Source organism: Excalfactoria chinensis, chromosome 8, assembly GCF_039878825.1.
Source record: "Excalfactoria chinensis isolate bCotChi1 chromosome 8, bCotChi1.hap2, whole genome shotgun sequence".
NCBI lineage: Eukaryota > Metazoa > Chordata > Aves > Galliformes > Phasianidae > Excalfactoria > Excalfactoria chinensis.
In genome coordinates, this window is record NC_092832.1 from 21,502,735 (window position 1) to 21,522,469 (window position 19,735).

At 40.4% G+C, this 19,735-nt stretch overlaps 1 protein-coding gene across 6 annotated transcripts in view; it reads right to left on the minus strand.

Moving 5' to 3' along the window:
• The window catches only part of LOC140255477 (BEN domain-containing protein 5-like), an 812,733-nt gene that overhangs the window by 327,308 nt on the left and 465,690 nt on the right, over window positions 1-19,735 (minus strand). The window contains exon 1 of one of the 6 annotated variants that reach the window (XM_072343121.1): window positions 2,702-3,594. The exons of 4 other annotated variants lie outside the window; for them this stretch is intronic. In XM_072343121.1, the coding sequence (XP_072199222.1) occupies window positions 2,702-2,921 (220 nt within the window). In that variant the 5' untranslated portion in view covers window positions 2,922-3,594. Of the gene's footprint in view, window positions 1-2,701; window positions 3,595-19,735 lie in introns of those variants that run through there. One more of the 6 variants, XM_072343119.1, reaches the window with a different exon arrangement.

Sequence of the window (19,735 nt, forward strand, 5' to 3'; positions counted from 1 at the left end):
CCAACCTCAACAGAGAGATCAAAGAACTGCTCCTAGACTCCTTCAAATCAGGACAATTGTTTCACAAATGATTTACAACACAAATACTCCAATTAAAGTTTGTACTGTGGGTGTGAACATACATCTATCTCTAGGTGAACTCCACTTGAGTGTCAGGATGGTAAAAGTGTATCCTTTTTATTCTTGTTTAAAGACAGTAGAAAAGTTGTTTCAAAAGCTTGATCTTGTATTAGTATTCTTTATCTACTCCTTCTTGATGTTGCTAGAGAGGAAAGCTAAGAAGTTTTTCATGCTCTAACTCCCACGTAACAACAGTATTAGATCATGGAAATACATAAGCAGGTACAATTTTGCTTACTTGAACAGCTTTAGAACATCAGCGTACAAACCTGTTGAAACTCTACCAAGAAAATAACAGCATGTTGAAACTAAATGAAAATAAAAAGAAATTCTTCCTCCCACCTTCTTTTGTTTAAATTTCATATGTATACTATCACAGTGATCCTAAAAACTGTTCCTAATGGGGAATCCCCCAACCAAAGCAGTAAATCCTTCAAGTCTCTGATACACTAATTTGTGAAGTTCCCCTTCAGAAATTCCATATCAACTCAGCACGTATATTTTAAAGATAAAAGCCATTTTACCCACTTTATTTACTTTTAACATACATTGCGATGCTTCAGGATTAGAAGTTCTATGCAAGTATGTTACACATTACTGACTTTTAAATTTATCTTTCTGCTAATGCGCAGGGTCTGTAACATCAGATTTGCAACATTTGCTATAAAAAGTTGTCTTAATCTGTTTGCCACACAAACTTAATTGGTCACTAGAAACCAAAAGTATCTTCATGTAAGACCAGCCTTCCTCCCCAGTGTTTTAACCACTACAAAACAAACACCAACATTAAAAATTTGGTGAGAAAGTGAAAACTCTGAAAGTAACTAATCCTTTGGTTATAGCATGTTTAATTCAGTTATGGAATGTTTATATGGTAGAGGAAGGAAAGAAGAACAGGAGTAAAGACTCTTGAGAAATGTTGAAACATGTAACTGACATGGACACATCATATGTATTGTAATGGAGCACATATGATAAAAAATAGTTCTATGTTTCTTTGTGTCCCTGGCTCAGTAGGAAAAGTTCCTGTAAAAACTAAAGTCTCTGAGGAGCAATTACTGCAGATCTCTAATACAGGTAACAAGTCTTTCTCTCTGAAGAAACAATATATACTACCTTGTTCTGTTTCAGAGAGATGAAACAAACTGTCTGGAAGACTTCTCCTAGGAACAAACTCTGTCTGGGATGAGTGAATTGACAAAAGAAGGAGCACTTTCTGCTGGAAAACTGAGGCAACCTTGTAGGCTCACCACATTGAGCAAAACAGCATTACTGAGAACTCTGAAACACTTGAGAAAGGGCACTTCCCCGGTAAGAAAGAGGAAGGCGAACTCCATGTGGGTAACCTTTGAGAAGAGGCCAAGCAAACCCTAAGCAGTGACACTGCTATCATCCATGTACACAGCAGGCAACATGCAAATAATTCACATATCAGTTCTCCTGTGCTACAGACAGGTCACACAAAACGCTGTGTGTTGGCACAGGATGACAAAAACTTTGTAGGAGAATCCACTCCTCTGTGAGCCTGTGCTATTCCTGAACTCTGGGGACTGCAGATATTCACAAACACTCTACAGGGAAATGACGTACCAGCTCTCCTGTTTCTTATTTGTTCCAAGCATCTGCTTATGGCCACTACTGTAAGCAGGCCGCTGGTACAAGTCACTCTCTAGCTCAGGGACTAGATGGACTACCAGCTGACCTACATCAGGAACTGTTGTTTCCCAAAATAAAATAAAAACTAGGAAAACTCTAGTTTTACATGTCTGTAGTACTAATCTGCCCTGTTTGGGGATGAGAAGCAGGCATGGCCTTTGCAGGAGAGCAGATCCTGCAGCCCAGGCCATATTTGGGGAAATGGCTGTGGGCTGTATTACTCCCCAAATGTGAAGCTCAGGATCAGAAAGCAGTGTCCTGTGGGCCACACAGTGACACTCAGCTTGTCCCATCCTATGGGACACCTCCAGACCAGCCAGCAGCTCGCTCCAAACACCCTCAAACTTTCTTCCCATGCCAGTTGTCAGGAGGACAGAGTTGTCTGTGGTTGCAAGGAAACTACAGAAAGTCTTCATGCTGCCAACAGGACACAACTTGGGGACCACAAAGCAGCACCATCCTACCAGGGTTTAAATGGCCAAAGCGGTGCTCATAGGTGTGGAGCTAATGTGTAAGAGAAACGTGGAGCAAACACAGAGCACCACCAAGCCCCACACACATGCTGTGCACATCTCTGCTTCCACCACTGCCTCCCAATTTGGGAAGTCGCTTAAACTAACAGAGCAGACAGAAACCAGCAACACTCTCCAATGTGGCAACACGAGCTGCTAAGGTATAGAAATGACTCCATGCACTATAAATAAGCTGGGTAGGGAAACCTTCCCCCTTTTCTTTTTCCTCGGGGGGGGAATCTCCCCAACCCAGCCCCCCTCCCCGCCCCACCCCGCGGTCCCCCCGGCACTTGCCCCGGTGCAGCCCTGGGGGTCACTTGCGGTTGCCCCCGGCCCTGCCCCCCCCTCCGCCCTCCCCCCAAGGCTCCGTCCGCCGCCCGCCCCCTCCCTCAGCCGGCCCTGCCCGCGCCCACCTGCCAGCGCCAGGATCTGGGCCTTGTGGAGCAGCAGGCGCTCCCCCCACTCGCCGGGGCTCTCGTCGTCGTCCTCCGCCGTCTCCTCGGGGTTGCGGTACACCGTGTAGACCTTCTGGTTATCGAAGTCGAGCTGGGACGTGGGGCTGAAGTCCTGCACGCAGGAGACGGGCAGCGCGTAGCAGACGTTGTCCTCCAAGAACCGCACAAAGGCGTACATGGTGCGGCGGCGGGCGGGGCGGCCGCGCCGGTCCCGCACTCCCCGCTCTGTTATTGTTCCTCAAAATCCGCCTCTGCGCTCGGCTGAGCTCGCCTGGCCGCGCCGCCAGCCGGGCAGCCCCAGCGCCGGGCAGACACGAGCAATCCAGCGCGGAGCGACGCGAGCCGGGCTGAGGGGTGGGCGGGCGAGGACCGCGCTGCCGGCGGGGGAACAGCGGGTGCGGCCCTCCCGCCTCGGGATCGGGGCTGCCCCGGCCCCCTCAGAGCCGGGCGGGAGGCACTTCCCCTCCGCCCCCCGGGATTCTGTGCACCGAGGTCCTCGTGGTGCAGAAGGGGGGCTGTACTGCTCTGTGGGGGTACGCAGAGCACACGTAGGCCGGGGCAATACTTTGAGCAGTGGGGTGGGGTGGGGGAAGGTGGGTCACAGACAGCATCGCAGAACAGCACCTATTGGCTCAAATAGCAGTGCAATCCGAACACGCGTTGTTATGTGAAGGTCTTCGGAGCGATGCTATTGCTTTGTGGGGTGCAGAACCACCGATGGGACACCCATGGTATAGTCCAGTGGCCACTGCTGGAAGAACTCAGAGGTTCCCTGCTGTCCCCCATGAGAAGATGTCCTATGCATGTGTATGAAAACAAAGCTGAGAGACCGTGCCATTCGTTACAGTACATTTCCCATTCTGCTGGAGACACATTTATACTTGGCGTGGATGTTTCGAGCTTTCTGTATGGAAATAATAATGCACTTGCACCAGTTACTCTTACCCCAGTGTCCAGTACTGAGATCTGCTTTGCCCAACTAGTTTGGCAGCAAACTGACAAAGTGCAGAACTGTGTAAAGGCCAAACAACAGCACAATGAGTAACGAACAACAAGAGAGGGGCGTTGCTGTTTTTCTGCTTGCAGAGAGCCAACACAACATGAAATCAAAATACTTTTATCTTTTCTGGTTTGCATATCCATAAACGTTTGGAGTGGTATCTCTATACCCATTGCACTGAGCTTAAACAACCGAACTTTGTTTTTCCTAACTATCTTTTATAGACTTCTTAGAAATGGTACATGAGAACAGACCACAACCCAGAAAAACAAAGTTTTGACTGAGCCCTGGAATTGCTTGCCCAGAGATTGTGGAGTCTCCTGCATGCTCTGAGATAACATGTCTGAGCATGGCCTTGTGCTCGTAGAAGGCACAGAGTCACAAAATAATAGAACAGCCTGAGCTCAAAGGGATCCACAAGGTCCCTTCCCACCTCAGCCATTCTGTGAGAGCATCAGAAACTCAGAAGTCTGTCTCTTAAGCCATGAGAACATAAGGAATGCATACAGGTATAGTTAAGCTGATACAAGTATTTCAGTAACAGGCTGTAAACTTCCCGTACAATAATGGCAGCTTTATTATTTTAGCAATTACAGAGTTTTGCAAATACTTCAGCCTAAGATTGGGGATTTAAACACCAGTGCTTTATGTTAACAATAAAGTATTGCCAGACTGGTATGTAATTACAGGCGAATATAAGTCTGCTACAAAGTATGGATGACAAATGTACTCTAGAAGCAAGGCTGTAAGGGAAATGAAATTCCAGCAACGATTGTGTTGCTGATCAAACAATAGCAGCTGCTGTAGTGATTCTGTCTCCTCCACCTCATGTTCTGATAGAGGCAGAGGGAGCTGCAAAGAGATGTCAGGACAGGCCGATGGCCAGAATTACTCCACTAGTGGTTAAAATTGCATGAAGGACAATTTTGTCCCACTAAGTTCAGTGGCCAGTGAGGGATTCGGTATGCTCTATTTCCTCTGCAGCTGAAATGTATTTGCACCATCTAAGACTGCTTCCAAGGGAAAGGAAAACAAAAAATGGAGACATGAAAAACAATAGGAGAACTAAGAGAAGCTAAGGATGCAGAAATAAGGGTAGACCTTGAAGAAGGAAAGTTCTCATCAGCCTAGCTAATTTGCCCCAATGAAAGAAAACATAGCATTTGTGTAAAGGCAGCTAGCATCGCAGTGTGATTTTTTGTTTTTGTTTTTGTTTTTTTAATGGAACATTCTAAATTGGCATTTGCAACATTTTACATCTGAAGGTTCAATTACAGCAAAGTCCGTAAAGATCTTTGTGTCCGTGGCAAAGAAAAAGGTCTCAAATCCTTTAGAAAAGCTGTTCTACAGTTCCCCACTGAAGGACATTTTTTGGGAACAGATTAAGGGTCGCAATGATAAATGTGTGTTTACACTTGGTCCCCAGCACACACATTAAGCCAGAAGGCATTATAATGCTAAAGAATTAATAATGATCCCATACATTTCTCTTCTGCCTGCAAGGAACTGCGTTAATTTTTGGCTCTGAAATCTATAAATAATCTGCATTGGTTAGCTGTTTAGCAGAGGAAGAGATCGGTTTAAGCACAGAATGCACAACATCGGCTCTCCTTTCTCCTTCACGCCTTACCCATTTCTAGCCAGTTGGTTGAGTGTTGTCTAGCCAGAGAATATGGCCTCAAGTTTACAGATGTCAAGCTGTTTTACGGGTGTATGTTTTAAAATGCATTGTTAAGGGAATAACCGGATCCTCACCAGATTTAAATCCTGTAGCAATTTCAGCCTTTTAGAAACAATCCAACCCTGCTGAGAAGGAGATTGTCATATTTTCAAAATACAAATGAAGCCTCAGCTTTAAAAAGTGAAAGTGTCACTCCAAGAGTCAGGAAAACCACAAAGCACATCCCCAGCCCTTCTGGGACTTGTGAGTGGCTGTTTCCTGGAACATAACCTATATTTTTCTGCTGCTGTTTTTCTTGAAAAGAAGAGCGCTAAAGAAAAAGCTGATGCCTGCTGTTTTGATGTGTTTTCACATAAAAATACAAAATGAAAAGCTAATGGTACCAATAATAGTTACGCAGGTGCTAAATCTCTTCCACAGCAAAACATTAAAATTAGGCTCATCAGTCACATTACTTCTACCTTTTATACCAAAACCTCAAGGGACGCCATATTGACTTTAAATCCACCGATGAAGAAATTCCTATCTTCTTTTACCCTTCAGGTGAAGGGCCTTTACTACTACCTGACTACTCAATAATTATATGCCGGACTACTGTAGGAATCCTTACTTAGATATGTGGTTTAGAAAATTTTCTTGTTTTCTTCTGAAGTTATTTCTTTTCCAAGGAATAAGTTCCTTAAACAATTGCTTTAAAGCTCAAACGTACCCTGAGAGATGTGTTCACAATTATTTAGATAATTTGCTGTATTTTAACAACAGCCGTTAAAGTCATAACCTTAAAGACTTAACAACAGTCAAGAACTGAAGATGACTCAAAAGCTTATCTATGTATACATATTCAATCCACTCAAAATCTGGTTAAATTTTGATCAAGAATATGATCTAACATGTGGCCAGAAAATAACTCAAATTGATTTCTTCCACAGTAATCTCATTTTCCCTCATGACAAAATGTAAGATAAAGTCATTTCCAGGTGTAAACAAACAAGTCTCCATATGAAAAAAGCCATATACAATGTCTTGGTATTTTGAACTGGAGAGGGTGGATGGAAGAGGAAAATCTATTGGTAGACAGAGCAAGGCAGGCATTCCCAAAGGTTGGTCCTGCTTTAGCTTTTTCAATAATGTTTAACTCCCAAGACAACATTTTTCTTTCAGCATCATAATGACTACACAAAATTCAAATGGAACAAATAAAGTCCAGTTGCTATACAATCCTACAAGACAGACAAGGAAAATGCTTCTGTCCAGATATAATTTCCAAAGTGCTCCAATACCAAGAGGAGAGTACCAAGATTACCTAGATAAATTCTTAAGATTTAATCTCTTGAAATCTGTGGCTTTAAACCATCCCCAGAAGTGAAGGAGCAGCGCTGCAAGGCTGTTTAGTCCCAGCTCCTGAGAGTAGTCTAACCTTTCTTGGGGCTAAGGATGCTACTCAATCTTCTTTTACATTAAACTCGCATGTCCTAACAGAATACTCTTTCAAAGAAATGAAACCTCAAAAACACTTTATGGCTCTATTCACACACGAGACATTTATTTCCCAGAGGTAGCTGGTATATTCTGTAGCATGACAAAATAACGTTTATGCAAGTGATCACTGGAGGAGGTGCTTTCCTTGCTGTTATTGGCTGGCTGGAGAAAGCAAGGGCCAAAGAAAGTGCCAGACAGTCATTAACTGCTGAAACTTCCCAATCCAAAGATCATCATTACAATTATAAAGATGGAAAATAAATAACTATATTCTTTGGATTTCTGTCTTCATTGAAAAGACAAAATTCCAACGTCTGCTGCTGTGAATACTGATACTGTAGATACTGTAAGATACTTATCTTTCCCATTCTGGCAAGCTATTGGATAGGTATGAGACTGGCAGCCCTTCAAGAATGGGTGCCAGACATTATTTTTCTTTTCCAAATTACAGGTTGAATCTGCTCACAGAAAGTCAACAGGAAGCAGGAGGTGCAGGCAGTTAGCATGATCTTGCCTTGGCGTGGGGCAACATCTCTTCCTGCTCCCACCCAGTTATTCACTCGGTGAGGGCCAGAAACTGGGTCCTTCTAATCACTGTGACTTCCAGCTCCCACCCTGCCACGTGCCATTCAAAATCTTGCCAAACACCATCCTCTGTATTCCAGCAGTATGCTGTTTTCCACACTATAAACATGCCTGAGAGGAAAGCAGGGAAGTAAACATTTTCTTTAAGCTAACTCAGACATGGACTCACCTTTAAAATATGTCTTTTCAGTACCGCTGCCACCATCTTCAAGAGCTGTGCTGAGCAAATGGCTGCAGTCGCAGTCCTCAAGAACTTAATACCATCCACTGATGGTTTCAGCCCACATATTTTCACTCTATCTGGAACTCTGGAAATTTGATTTGAAATATTCCTTTCTTTTATTTAAACCAGACTTCCCCCCCCCCCCCCCCCCCCCCCCGGCTTTTCATGGTTATTATACTAGTATGACTGTAGCTTTGCATATATACATTTTGCACCGCTGCAGTAATGTCATTCCTTCCATTCCATATATATTCAAAGGGACTTTAATTTGGCAAAGTCTCAACTCTATGTAACCTTCTGGCTTCAGTGTAAATTACAGTTACTCCACATTTCCCATGATTATATTACGCTTCAGACAGAGATTCCGAGTAAGACAGTAGTCATGACCCTTTTCATATTTCCACTTTGTTTTGTTTTTTGTTTGTTTGTTTGTTTGTTTTCACATCTCTACAGCACTGTTCTATCTTTAACCAGCATTTATATCTCATACTGGCAGGGAAAACAATCCCATAGCCCTTTTCTGTATCGACCAATATTGCCTTAGAGATTTACAAAAATAATATGAGATGCGTGCAGAAGAAAACAAAGCTACTACCAACTGCATTCTTCCAGAATGGTACCTCCATATATACAACACTTCTACTTTCCTTCAAATGTCTGATTTCAACAGGAGACAGGAAAGATTTTAGAGCTGAGTTCTAGGTTTTTTGGTAAGGTTCTTGACAGTCATCATCGTCATCATCAAGAATGGGTTTGCATAAGTGAGGACAAAGTCAAAACTGCTTAATGTGAGATGTTATAACCCGGAGGTTTGAAATACATACTGATGTTACTCTTTCTAATCCTTTCCAGGGCTAGCAATAGTTCAGTATGAAGTGAGTCTTTAAAAAGTATTTCCAGGAATTAATGCTCACATCTAACCACTTCAGAAGAGAAGATCAACTTTTCTACTTCTAATGAAAGTCATGGTTGGAGATGGGTCAGCAACTCCTTTGAAGAACCTCAACTAATGTGAGCATGTAAAATCCCTGTTGCGGAAAGTGAATGGAGATAACAGAGCAAGATAATCCCTGGAATATTCTAGCTTCCTTTGCTGTGTCTCATTAATAACCATATTTAAATTAATGGCACATAATTTGCCATGTTTGGCAAAATGAATGTCGAAACTTCTAGAAACAGAACATGCAACTGGTCACTCCTATGCAAATCTTTCCTACAGTCCAGGAACCTCTTCACTTCTATTAAGGACCAGACATCACTGTTAGTTCAGAATGGAGTTGCACCTGCTCTGCACAAGTACATGAATTAAAACAACAACAACAACAAATCAGTTCACAAACATTAACTGGAAGGGCTTGCTGTCACCTAAGTTAACAGAAATTTGTAACATGCTTTAACTATAATAGACAGGAATTCCTCTAGTTCCTAAGGATGGCTTAACATCAGTTACCTCACATAACAAACAAAATTGGCAGTCATCTTTGCCCCATTTGCAAGGAAGTTGTTTCCCCCAAAGAAGAAAATGCTGTAGGAATCCAAAAAGACAAGAGTTTGAATCCTCCTGGCACTTCATGCTTTGCCAATATTTTCCACAAAAGCATGAGCAACATCTACTGTACAATAATATTTAACATTCAGGAGAATCACAGTCTTTTCTAAAGTGTCATCAGAAAGAAGCACCTTCATAACCTGCCACTGTGTTTCTCATAACAAAGGAAGCTTTGTTTCATGAAGAAATACCTTGTGCTAAAATACTGTAGGGAAACTGTGGTTGTTTTTGTTTTCTAAACAAAGAAGAGAATTCTCAAGTTTGAGGTTCCCTTTAAGCACTCTTCTAACACGAATATGTTTAAAGATCCTCTATCAAGTTCATGCGTGAAATGTCTTCCAGCCGTTAGTATATTTCTATGCAAATACAGCCATGAAAGCTAATAACTGAAATCTGCATTTTTTTCACATTTTCAGCATATTGTACAACTTCTATTCTTTCCCGTTTTGTAACTCACATTAGCGTCTTATCAATAAAACAAAACTCAGGTTATATTGCCTCCTGCTTAAATTTTCCACAAACATCAAAGCTGGACATTTGAATAAGCAATTTAATGTACACATTTTTATTCAGTTCCATATACTGATATTCTCCTGCTAGGAATAAGAATTCTGCAGAATGACTGCAGAGAAACACGCCATTCTGAATATGAATTGGAATATTCTTGCAATGCTTTTCAGTGAGGATGGTGTGATATTAAGATTAGATCCTGCATATAATCAAATTTTGATGCTTGTACACACAGTCTGGTATTTCTATTTCTTTATAAGGTTTGCATGCAAAAACACAGCAGTCAAATATTTTGAACATATACTGTCTGCATATCCTACACAGTCCAAACTGATGAAAAAATAATGTCAATGAAAATAAGAAATGGTGGAGCAATGCAGTATACAGACTTTGCTAAATTCATCATAACTAGTTTTTACTATTCTGAGGCCATAAAATACTGCAAATCAGTCCTTCTAGAACAGCTAAAATACACAGGGCTAATGTCCACTCCTAAATTCAATTCTGGTGTACAGATTGACTCTTTTGGAGCTGTAAATATTTCCATAATATTCTGAACTCTCCGATATGATACACACAGCAGTTCTTCCAAATGGCCTATATCTTCCAACTTCACTCCCTTTTTATTTACCAGTACATTCAAGAGGTAATAAAATAGAAAAGATGAGAGGTGGAGAGACAACAAAGATTATATTACATGCAGAGGTGTTACTACTGAGAATAACCACAGTTTTTAGTGAACGTAAATAGAAAGGAAACCTAGTCTTTATCCAAACCCACAAGAGATAGAAAAAAAAAACCAAAACCCAACCAAACAAAACCACCCACCACCACCACCAAAAAACACAGAACAAAAGAAGTCTGTATTTTGTTCAAGGGATGAATTAGAAATAGCACATTGCAGTAGCTCAAGGTACTGCTTTAAGTAGTGAGCTGGCTGGAGAGTGTGACAGATAAATGCTGCACGAATATGTATGCAAACCTCTTTTCAAGCACTGAGATATCCTTACCAACTGGCCAGCAAGGCCAGGCGTGCACCACAGTGCTATCTCTCATCTCTTACCAAATATCTCCTACTCGCGTTCCTCATCTGGCTGAAGAGATTCAGACCCCCACTCCATAGTTGTAAACATCTTTTTCTTCATGAATTCCCAGGTCAACCCCTCCCCAAGAAAATATATGTTTCTACTAATCGTACGCTCAGTGTACAATATTATAGTTTACTTCTTCTTGATCACTTCTGAAGGTAGAAGCATAGCAGGTAACCAAGCTACTGCAAGCTAACTCAGTCAAATTGAGAGCAAACTACTGTAGATTAACTCACATTTGCCAGTTTAAGAACACATACATGGGCAGCAACTGTAAATCAGCTGATTTGAGGGAAGCTTATTATTCTGCAGTAATTTATGTTGGGGTCTGTATCCTAGAGAAATGTATTGCTGAAGTGGGAAACAATAAATGTAACCAACAATTAGACTTGCTCTTAAATTCCTTAAATACCTCCAAGGTAATGTCTCCCCTGACGAAACATTCTCAAGAAGCAAATCCACTGCTTCTTGCTCTGCATTACATGTTTTGGCTTGTCTAGGTTTTGATTTTTTACAGACTCTAAGGCAATTGTAAACGAAGAAAAAAAGGGGGAAAAAAAGGTTGGTGCATGAATATGCGACTATTTTATTTATTTATTTTTTAATTACCCCTAGGTAATTAGAATTAAATTAGGTCAATACAAGCTCCGTATTTAGGAAATCTAAGAAGAGTATTAGAATTTCCTCTGTCTTAAAAACTCCTCTAAAATGGCAACTAGATCTTTGGAGTGCTACTTAATGAATCAGTGGAAGATTCTCAGTAATCAGTACTTCTGTGTCAGAAAGTAACATGAGTTTTGGCATGTAAGTTCCATTCTTTAAGTTTAGAAAATTTGGATATGATTTATCAAATTATATCTAGGCAGTTAAAATATATGCGGTATACTTCAGCCTTTGGATGATATATAAATACACACAGACACTCCTACAAGGCAATTTGTCTGCCAATCTGAAAAATGCTAATGTTATAGTCAATAAGTCAACAGTCTGCAGTGTTAAATTATGAGATCAGAAAAAGATCTAGTTCACATTCAATATGGATGTAAAGATCATTAAAATTTGCAGTGTTCTATGTAGGACAGTAAAATTCAAAGACAACTGTACTCTGCCCCAATAATCACGATCTGCACAGCACTTTCAGGTGTTGTTACAGAGATTAAAAACACAAAAACAGAGCAGAACAGCTCAGCATCAGATAATCACAAGCAATTCTATGTCAGCGACAGACAGCTGGAGACATATGCCAGCAATATTGCGAAAGTGGTAAAATGGAGATTTCATGACAGCAAGAACGTGGGATTCATACATTAAGCTGAAACTCAACCAAAACCACTGAAACTGTTGTTCACAAGTAACAGCTCTCTGTCACAGTGTTCAGAAAGTCTGGCATTTGGCATAAAAAAAGTACTTAGAGCAAACATTAAATAGAGGAATGTACTACTTCCCTGTCTAATATTTTGCATATTGAACATTTGGATGCTTTCAACTGATTTGTATGCTTTCATTTGATTATCTTGGGTGAACAGATTGGAATTCTTTTTCCAGAGCAGGTGGGAGAGGTGTCCAGTTAAACTCATATTTTGTGAAATTTTTACAAGAAAAAGGAGTTTGATGGAATTCTACCAACACATATTTGTTTAAACAGTTACACTTCAAAAAAACAGTTTTGTGTGTGTGTGTGTGTGTTTTTTTTTTTTTTTTTAAATAATGAATATCCTTTGGTTTCATTTGACTTGAGTCACACCGTTGTTCCCTTCACCTTAAGTTTTAAGTATCCATCAACTATCATGTTTCCCAATACTCTCAATTCTTTAAACATCTACTGCTAAAAACTGAGTATATCCAAGAAAGAAGCTAAAAAAATCCTTTTATATTTATTGTCTTGAATCAGAAGAGTGAGAACAAGGAAAAACACTTTCACCTGGGAGGCAAAAATGATCTACTTTTCCACCATTTTCTTTCTGAAACCTCTGTGGAGACACCCTCCAAATCTTTTCTTGCTTTTTCTTGTAGTTGACTACATGAAATCAAGATTAAAAATGTTAAAGGACCCGAACCTGAAAAAACCCCAAAACCAAACAAGTTTTTTATTTACACAACCAAAATATTCTCAAGAAAGAAGAAAGCTCTCTGATGAATTCACATGCTCCGTACATGAACAACAGTTTCAAAATGATGTTTTCTGTTACCACAGGGAGGTGGTTATACCTGAACATTTTCTGATTTCATTGCTGAAGCTCTGACTTTGTGTGTTAGACATTTTGTCCCAGCATTTTTCCATGCTACAATTCCTGAAGCTGTGATTTTCAGGAGTGTAATGGAGACAAGTGGCTTGGGAAGAAACCAAGGCCACTGAGGCATTTGTATTTTAGGACTAGGCACTTGATGCAGGTTAAAGAACAATGTATGCTTGAGGCACTAATGAGAGATTTGGAAAAACCGATGAAGTAAGAGGCAGCAGCAGGGTATGGCAAATTGTAAGAACAAATGCCAAAATGCTATTAAAAGAATAAAAATGAGCTGAAGAAAAAAATAAATAAATGGAAAAGAAGCAATGGATACTGAGAGTTTGCAGGCCTCGGGTAACTTGTTTTCATGATTGATGTATATCTAGGGCAATTATGCAAGTGATATGCAGAACCGGTCTTTTTACATCTATGCTTATGTTACACAGAATCACAGAATGACTTAGGCTGGAAGGGACCTTAGAGATGATCAAAGCCAACTGTTAGTGGTATCCAGTCTAGTTCAGTAGGTGTGGGAAACAGGGCCTGCCTTTAACTGAAACTTCAGTAGCTCAACTAAGTTCATGTTTTAGGTGAATGGTGGGTCAGTACCTCCATCAATGTGAAGTAGGAAGAACCACTCCCTCTTCACCTGATTACTGGTTCCTGAACACGTAGCATAGTCTGGCCACCTAATTTTCATGTGCCTAAAGTGAGACATGGCAGAATTTAAGTTATGCTTAAATACCTTTCCTCCAAAATTAATACTTAATACATAGCTTTTGAAAGCCAAGCACACAGTCTCCAGCTTGAGGATGTACTGAGCCCCACTGAACCACCATGCTATCCAAACTGAGGCACAAAGCCAGTAGACCTGGCCTGAGAGGCTCACAGTGATACAGAGCTGATGTTTCAGTAATACAGAGCGTATGCATGGTCTGCCTGCTGTCACAGGGGATGGCATCCGAGACCATCCTACATCTGTTGATGAAAGTCTGCTTTAACCTGTGTTTGGGGGTGCTACCATGTAAAATACATTACAGTGGACTCCATGCTTCCCTCATCTCCATCTGGAAGACTGCTCATCAGATGGGCACTACTGGAGAAACACAAAAGCCGCTTTGCACAGCCTCACCTTACTGAGGCCAGAACGCTGACTGCTGCAAAAAACATGAATCAAGAGTAGAGCGGAGCGTAGAATACATTAATCAGAATGATCACTGTTGCAAGATCTGCTAAGAACAAAGAAAACAAATCCGAAGAAAGTTAACACTAGAAACCATTTACACGGCTCTGTGAGTCAGCTAACGAAATAACCGTCAATTGTAGACATGAACCTTTTGTGCTTTCACGCAATTTAAATATAAAGTAATTTGCATTCAGGAATCCAAGTCTCCCTGAAAAAAGATTAACAATTGGACTCACTTTCTTTCCACAACCTTTTTTCTCCCTTCCTTCCCCTGAGGGGTGGCTATGATAAGGTCACCTTATTAATGCAGATCCTCTGTTTTTCAGAAAGCAGCCAGGAGTTTAAGTGTTTCACTGTGAAATGATCTATGAGATGAGAACAGTCCATTTTTTATCCTTGATTGATCATTTCAGCATGTATAACAGCAAATCCTAAGGGACGCTGCTCAAATCCCTGCTTCAGAATGACCTAGAGACTCAACACTGAAAAGTGTTGCGCTCCACTACACAATCCTTCATGGTTTTTTCTTAACTTAGCATTTTGCTCAGGACAGGATAAAGTTGATGTGCATCATTACAGTTCTCTACAGGAAAAAAAAAGAAAAAGGGTCTTATAAATAAATGGAAGTTTTAACAGCTGAGAGTCACGTGTCCCTACAGCCAGAGGAGGAACAGAGGCAGCAGACAGTTAAGACTTTTTCTCCAGACACAACGTCAGGAAGGTGCCTGTGATCTCAGTTCAGGTGTCACGGCATCTCATTTCCTCGCCGGCCACCAGACACCTGTTTCCCTGCTCTTAATAACCTCTGATGGGAACTGCCTAGTGCCAAATCAGGAACTCTGCCTCTTGTATGATGAGCTGAAAATAAAGCTATCCTCTCATTCATTTTTATATATCTTTTTTAAGCTATTCACTGTGTATAAACTTCATCTCAGCTCCATTGTTGGGTTATTCTTCTCTATTCTATGCACTTCCAGACACCTAATCTTCATTTTGCTTTTTTTGGGTGACTTTTTACTGACGTGCACAGAGTCCTTAAATAAATCATTACGAATATAATTAGCAATGGCTGGATTACAAAGGATTCTGGAGTGCTTGTAAATTAGTAGGCAGGCAAGCCTACAGCTGCCAACAGCTGATGTAATATTTTATAGTATTATTTTCCAGATTGCAGAAGGGACAATCATTGTCCTTCCCTGTATGTTGTGGGTTGTTTGTTTTTTTTTCAGCCTGACAAACGATTAAGCAATTTGATGCTTACACAAATTTCCCAGGGAAACACCTGGTGGAATTTAAAGGCAAAATTCTCTATGGCTATAATTCCCAAACACATATACAGGGAACAGGAGAGACAGAAGTCTGAGACATCAGCAGAAGATAGAGTTTGGGAAAGAATCCATAGGGATGTCTCTCTGTTCTCAGGAGTATTTCTGAGCAGTTGGACATTATAACCATGTAAAGAGCTACCCCATCTAGGACTGTTTGACACTGCTCTCCCTATTTTTTTTTCTTTACTCATAAATGCTAAAGTCAGTCTTAGACTGCTGTATCATGGTAGCACAATCTGTTAATTCCTGTAATCATCTGATAGAGCAACATTAATTACAGAGACTTTCTATAGGCCACACATATACTTACATCCCCTTATAAAATGCCAACCCACTTCCTGTCCAGAAATGATTACAATCATAGAGGATGATCCTGCAAATACCTTTGTAGGACAGAGCATTTGCAACCACATGTATGTCCAGTTAAGCTACCAGCATGTCACAGGTATGGGACAAAAAGCTCTCATTCATGTCTACGAAAAACACCCCATGATGACAGACTGCCTGTGTGACTATGCAGAACAAGCAGTAAGTTCCCCACAGAACCATGTTCTAAGAATAAAAAAGAAAATTCAGAGAACCGTATCAGGAAGGCCTTGTGAAGTTACATGAAGATAATGATGATGATGATGTGGTGAAGATGAGGGGAGTGTTTGGATTTCAAGTGATACAGAAGATAATTACTGAGACATAGCAAAGACAAGATTTGGATGTGGGCTTCAGCATCGACAAAAGGCTTAGCACTGATACAGAAAAGACTGGGAAGCAATAAAAGGACTCAAGGATCAAGACGTTTAGTTGCCAGCAGCAAAAGAGGTTCTTAGCCACCGAGTTGTATTTTGGTAAATGCTTTTAGACCCAAGAAGACCATACAGAAGATGATGTCCACAAAAACTCTCTTAAAGGCCAGTCATTACAAATCGTCCTGCTAGGCTTAATCCCTGAGCTGTGTGTCTGTTTCAGCAAGTGAGTAGGTGGTGCAAGCCATGCAATGAGTGAGGCAATATTACAAATACCATAATTAAGTAGCTGAAGTAGTAACCCTGAGATGAAATAACCCTGAATTTATTGGATCTGGTATTCCTTGGAAACTGCTTTTCACTTCATTTTTAGGGACTGATACAATTCTTTTGCAGGGATGAGTGGCACATGTTGTAGGTGTTTTGCCTAAGAAGTGATATTTCATTAATTGAATGTTATTTAATAAAATCCAATAGTTTCAGAAAGCACAGCATGAAAAACTTATTTGTAATTTATTACTGATGGATATTTAAAATCCACTTAAAGTATCAATTGTCATCCAGTAATAGTGTGGTCTGCATACTTATTCCATTTTATTTACCTTATGTCTGTTCCATTTCATGGACAAAAAGAATTTTAAGACACATTAGAAAATCATTTCCAATGATAAACATATGAAAATGTCAAAAGGAATCTCTCTTCATCCCTACTCAAAACAGAGCAGTTCTCCCTCTGTGTATGCCCCTCTATTAGTAAAGACCTGAGTTTAGGGAGAGCCTTTGCTGCAGTCTCCATTTATTATCATCTGGCCTCAAAACTCTCCCTAAAAAATTACCATTACCATGGAATGATCCAGGAGCAGAATAAAGCAAGAATAGTGTCAAAATGTCTGGCTCTGGTGTAGAGCATTATAAGGTCAGCTATCTGTTTGCTAGTCAGAGTGACTATTTTTACAGTGCCGTGTTAACTGAGACAGGGGCTGCTAACTATTCCAAGGGTTGTGTTAAGGCTCTTGGCATGCCCAGTGGGAACAACAGCCTTCCAGCAGCGTGAAACAACTCACCTCACGCTGAGTTGCCTGTCTCTCAACCTGTCTAAATAGCTTACTGCCTGTTGAAATCAAAAGGTGTACTTTCAATAATATCTTTCTGCAAATAGCTAGATCTTTGTAAAAAGCACATTGTATTTCCCAAAGTGAATGATTTCATTTTAAAACCTATTGTTACCTTACCAAAGAATACTGCAATAAATTGTATGCATAGCCAAAGAGACTCTACCCGTAACAAACTACAGCTTGAAGGCACAAAGGTAGCCTAAGAGAAGAAATGTGGAAACTAAATGAAAAAGGAAGCAATTAAATGAGATCTTCATTTGGACAAAGATATTTGCAACATGTAAGCTGAAGAGGTTTTACTGTCCATTTCTTTCCAGCAGCACTAACTTGCGCAACAATGGGAAAGATAGACATGGAACCAGGAATGGCAATAAGTCAAAATACAACCAGGCAACAAATGTGGGATGCTCACAAGCAAGCATGTATCACAAAATACAAAGCACTATTGCAAAGACAAGGTGGAACCATTGCACATCTTGGGATAAAATACATAATCCTTGTTCACATTTATATTACTGGGTTGTGTGGGGCTTGTTGGTATGGCCGATCTATTTATTTGTTTGTTTGTAATTTGTATGCAATATCCTGCGTTGAGCCTGGTTTTCATTGAAATCAATAGACTAATTTTTTTTAATGACCTTCACCTGATGCTTATATACCGCTCTCTTGGCTCCGCGAGGGATTTGAGGATACAGGGAAAATCAAAACAGCAACAACAAGAAAATCAACCAAAATAAAAGAACCAGATTAAAGAAAAAGAAAAAAAAAAAAAAAAAAAAAAAAAAGCCTATACAAGCTGTCTTCAATTATTGACAGCTTTTTGAATTATTACGGTTAAAACTGACATGCCTCCTTGAACAGCAGTAAAGCATTTTAAAGCTAATAGAGCAGTTGAAGGGCTCGGGTTTTGGACTCCCTTCCTAACATAAAACTGTAGTGTTTTGATTCAATGAAACTTGAACAATTAGCAATCACACAGTTGAGCAGCTGCCATATTCAGGACAGCAATCCCAGGCAGTGTCCTACACTTGCTACTAGATTTATTTGACAGAGCATTTGTTTTTCAAATCTGAGTCAAAATGGATTTTGTAAACAGAATGAGATTAATTAAATACATAAATTCAGGAACAGGAAAAAAAAATAAGAAAAAAAAAAAAGAAAAAGAAAGAAAAAGAATCACTGCACATTTATTTTTCAGATCACTTTTTACTGGGCAGTTTGTGTATCTAAGGAGAAGAAGCTACTGACATCGAGAGCAAAGATTTCTGCACTCACATCAGGGAGAGAGTGGTTTTTGTACTCATTTTTCTCTACTTTAGCTGTCTGAAAGCTGTGCAGTCCAAGAGGTTCCTTCCCAGACAGCTGGGAAAGACATACATATCTAGAGAGAAACAGAGTTTCCTTACATAAAGAAAGAATAGTTTGCTCTCAGGAAGGTCTGAGATCATATTCTTTTCATGAAATTTCTCAGAATTCAGAAAGCAAATATAGAAGAGCTTAAATACATGTTTTCAGTCTTCCATACTTGTTCATGTTTTCTTTTACACCAGAGTCTACAAATATCACAGAAGAAGGAAAATGTGATGAAAATTATACAGACCTCAGCAAAGAGTCCCAAACTAAAGTCTTGTGGTGCAAGCTCCTTTCTGGAAGCTGCATTTTTTGGGAAGTGCAGGAAGGCAACCCTGAGAAGTTAAGGATGGGATGTGTCCCCTGGGGCAGATGGAAAGGGGCAGAGAACAAACCAGCAAAACCACCAACTGCTCCTCTTCTATCATCCGCTGTGAAACTCAGCAGTTACGAGGGCCACGTGTAATTGCACCGCTGCAGTTCATGTCACTGCCCCTGCTCAAAGCAGCAAGACTTCAAAAGCAGCACATTCACACAACAGGAAGGACAAATGGAAAGTGAAAAAAAAAAAGTTCAAGTCAGAAGTGTTCTTCATACTTGGCTCCTCTGGCACTGTTCCTCCAGCATGTTGTTCTCTGCCAATGTCTGCAGACAGACTCGCTACCTTCCAGCTAGCCCAAAAAGGATAATCTACGTCAGCACCTGCAAAAATCACATAATCCTTTTCCATCAGGATTAATAGCCAACGCCACACTAGTCTGATATGTACAGGATGGAGTCTGACACTTGTTATAAAGGTCACACAAGGAAACAATCTCTGCTGTCCTCAAACCAAAATCCATAGCTGACTGATTTCCATTCCCTCCACTGTATGTGTTAAGGAGGCAATCATCATCATCATCATCTTTTCTTTATTTATTCCAGTAAACA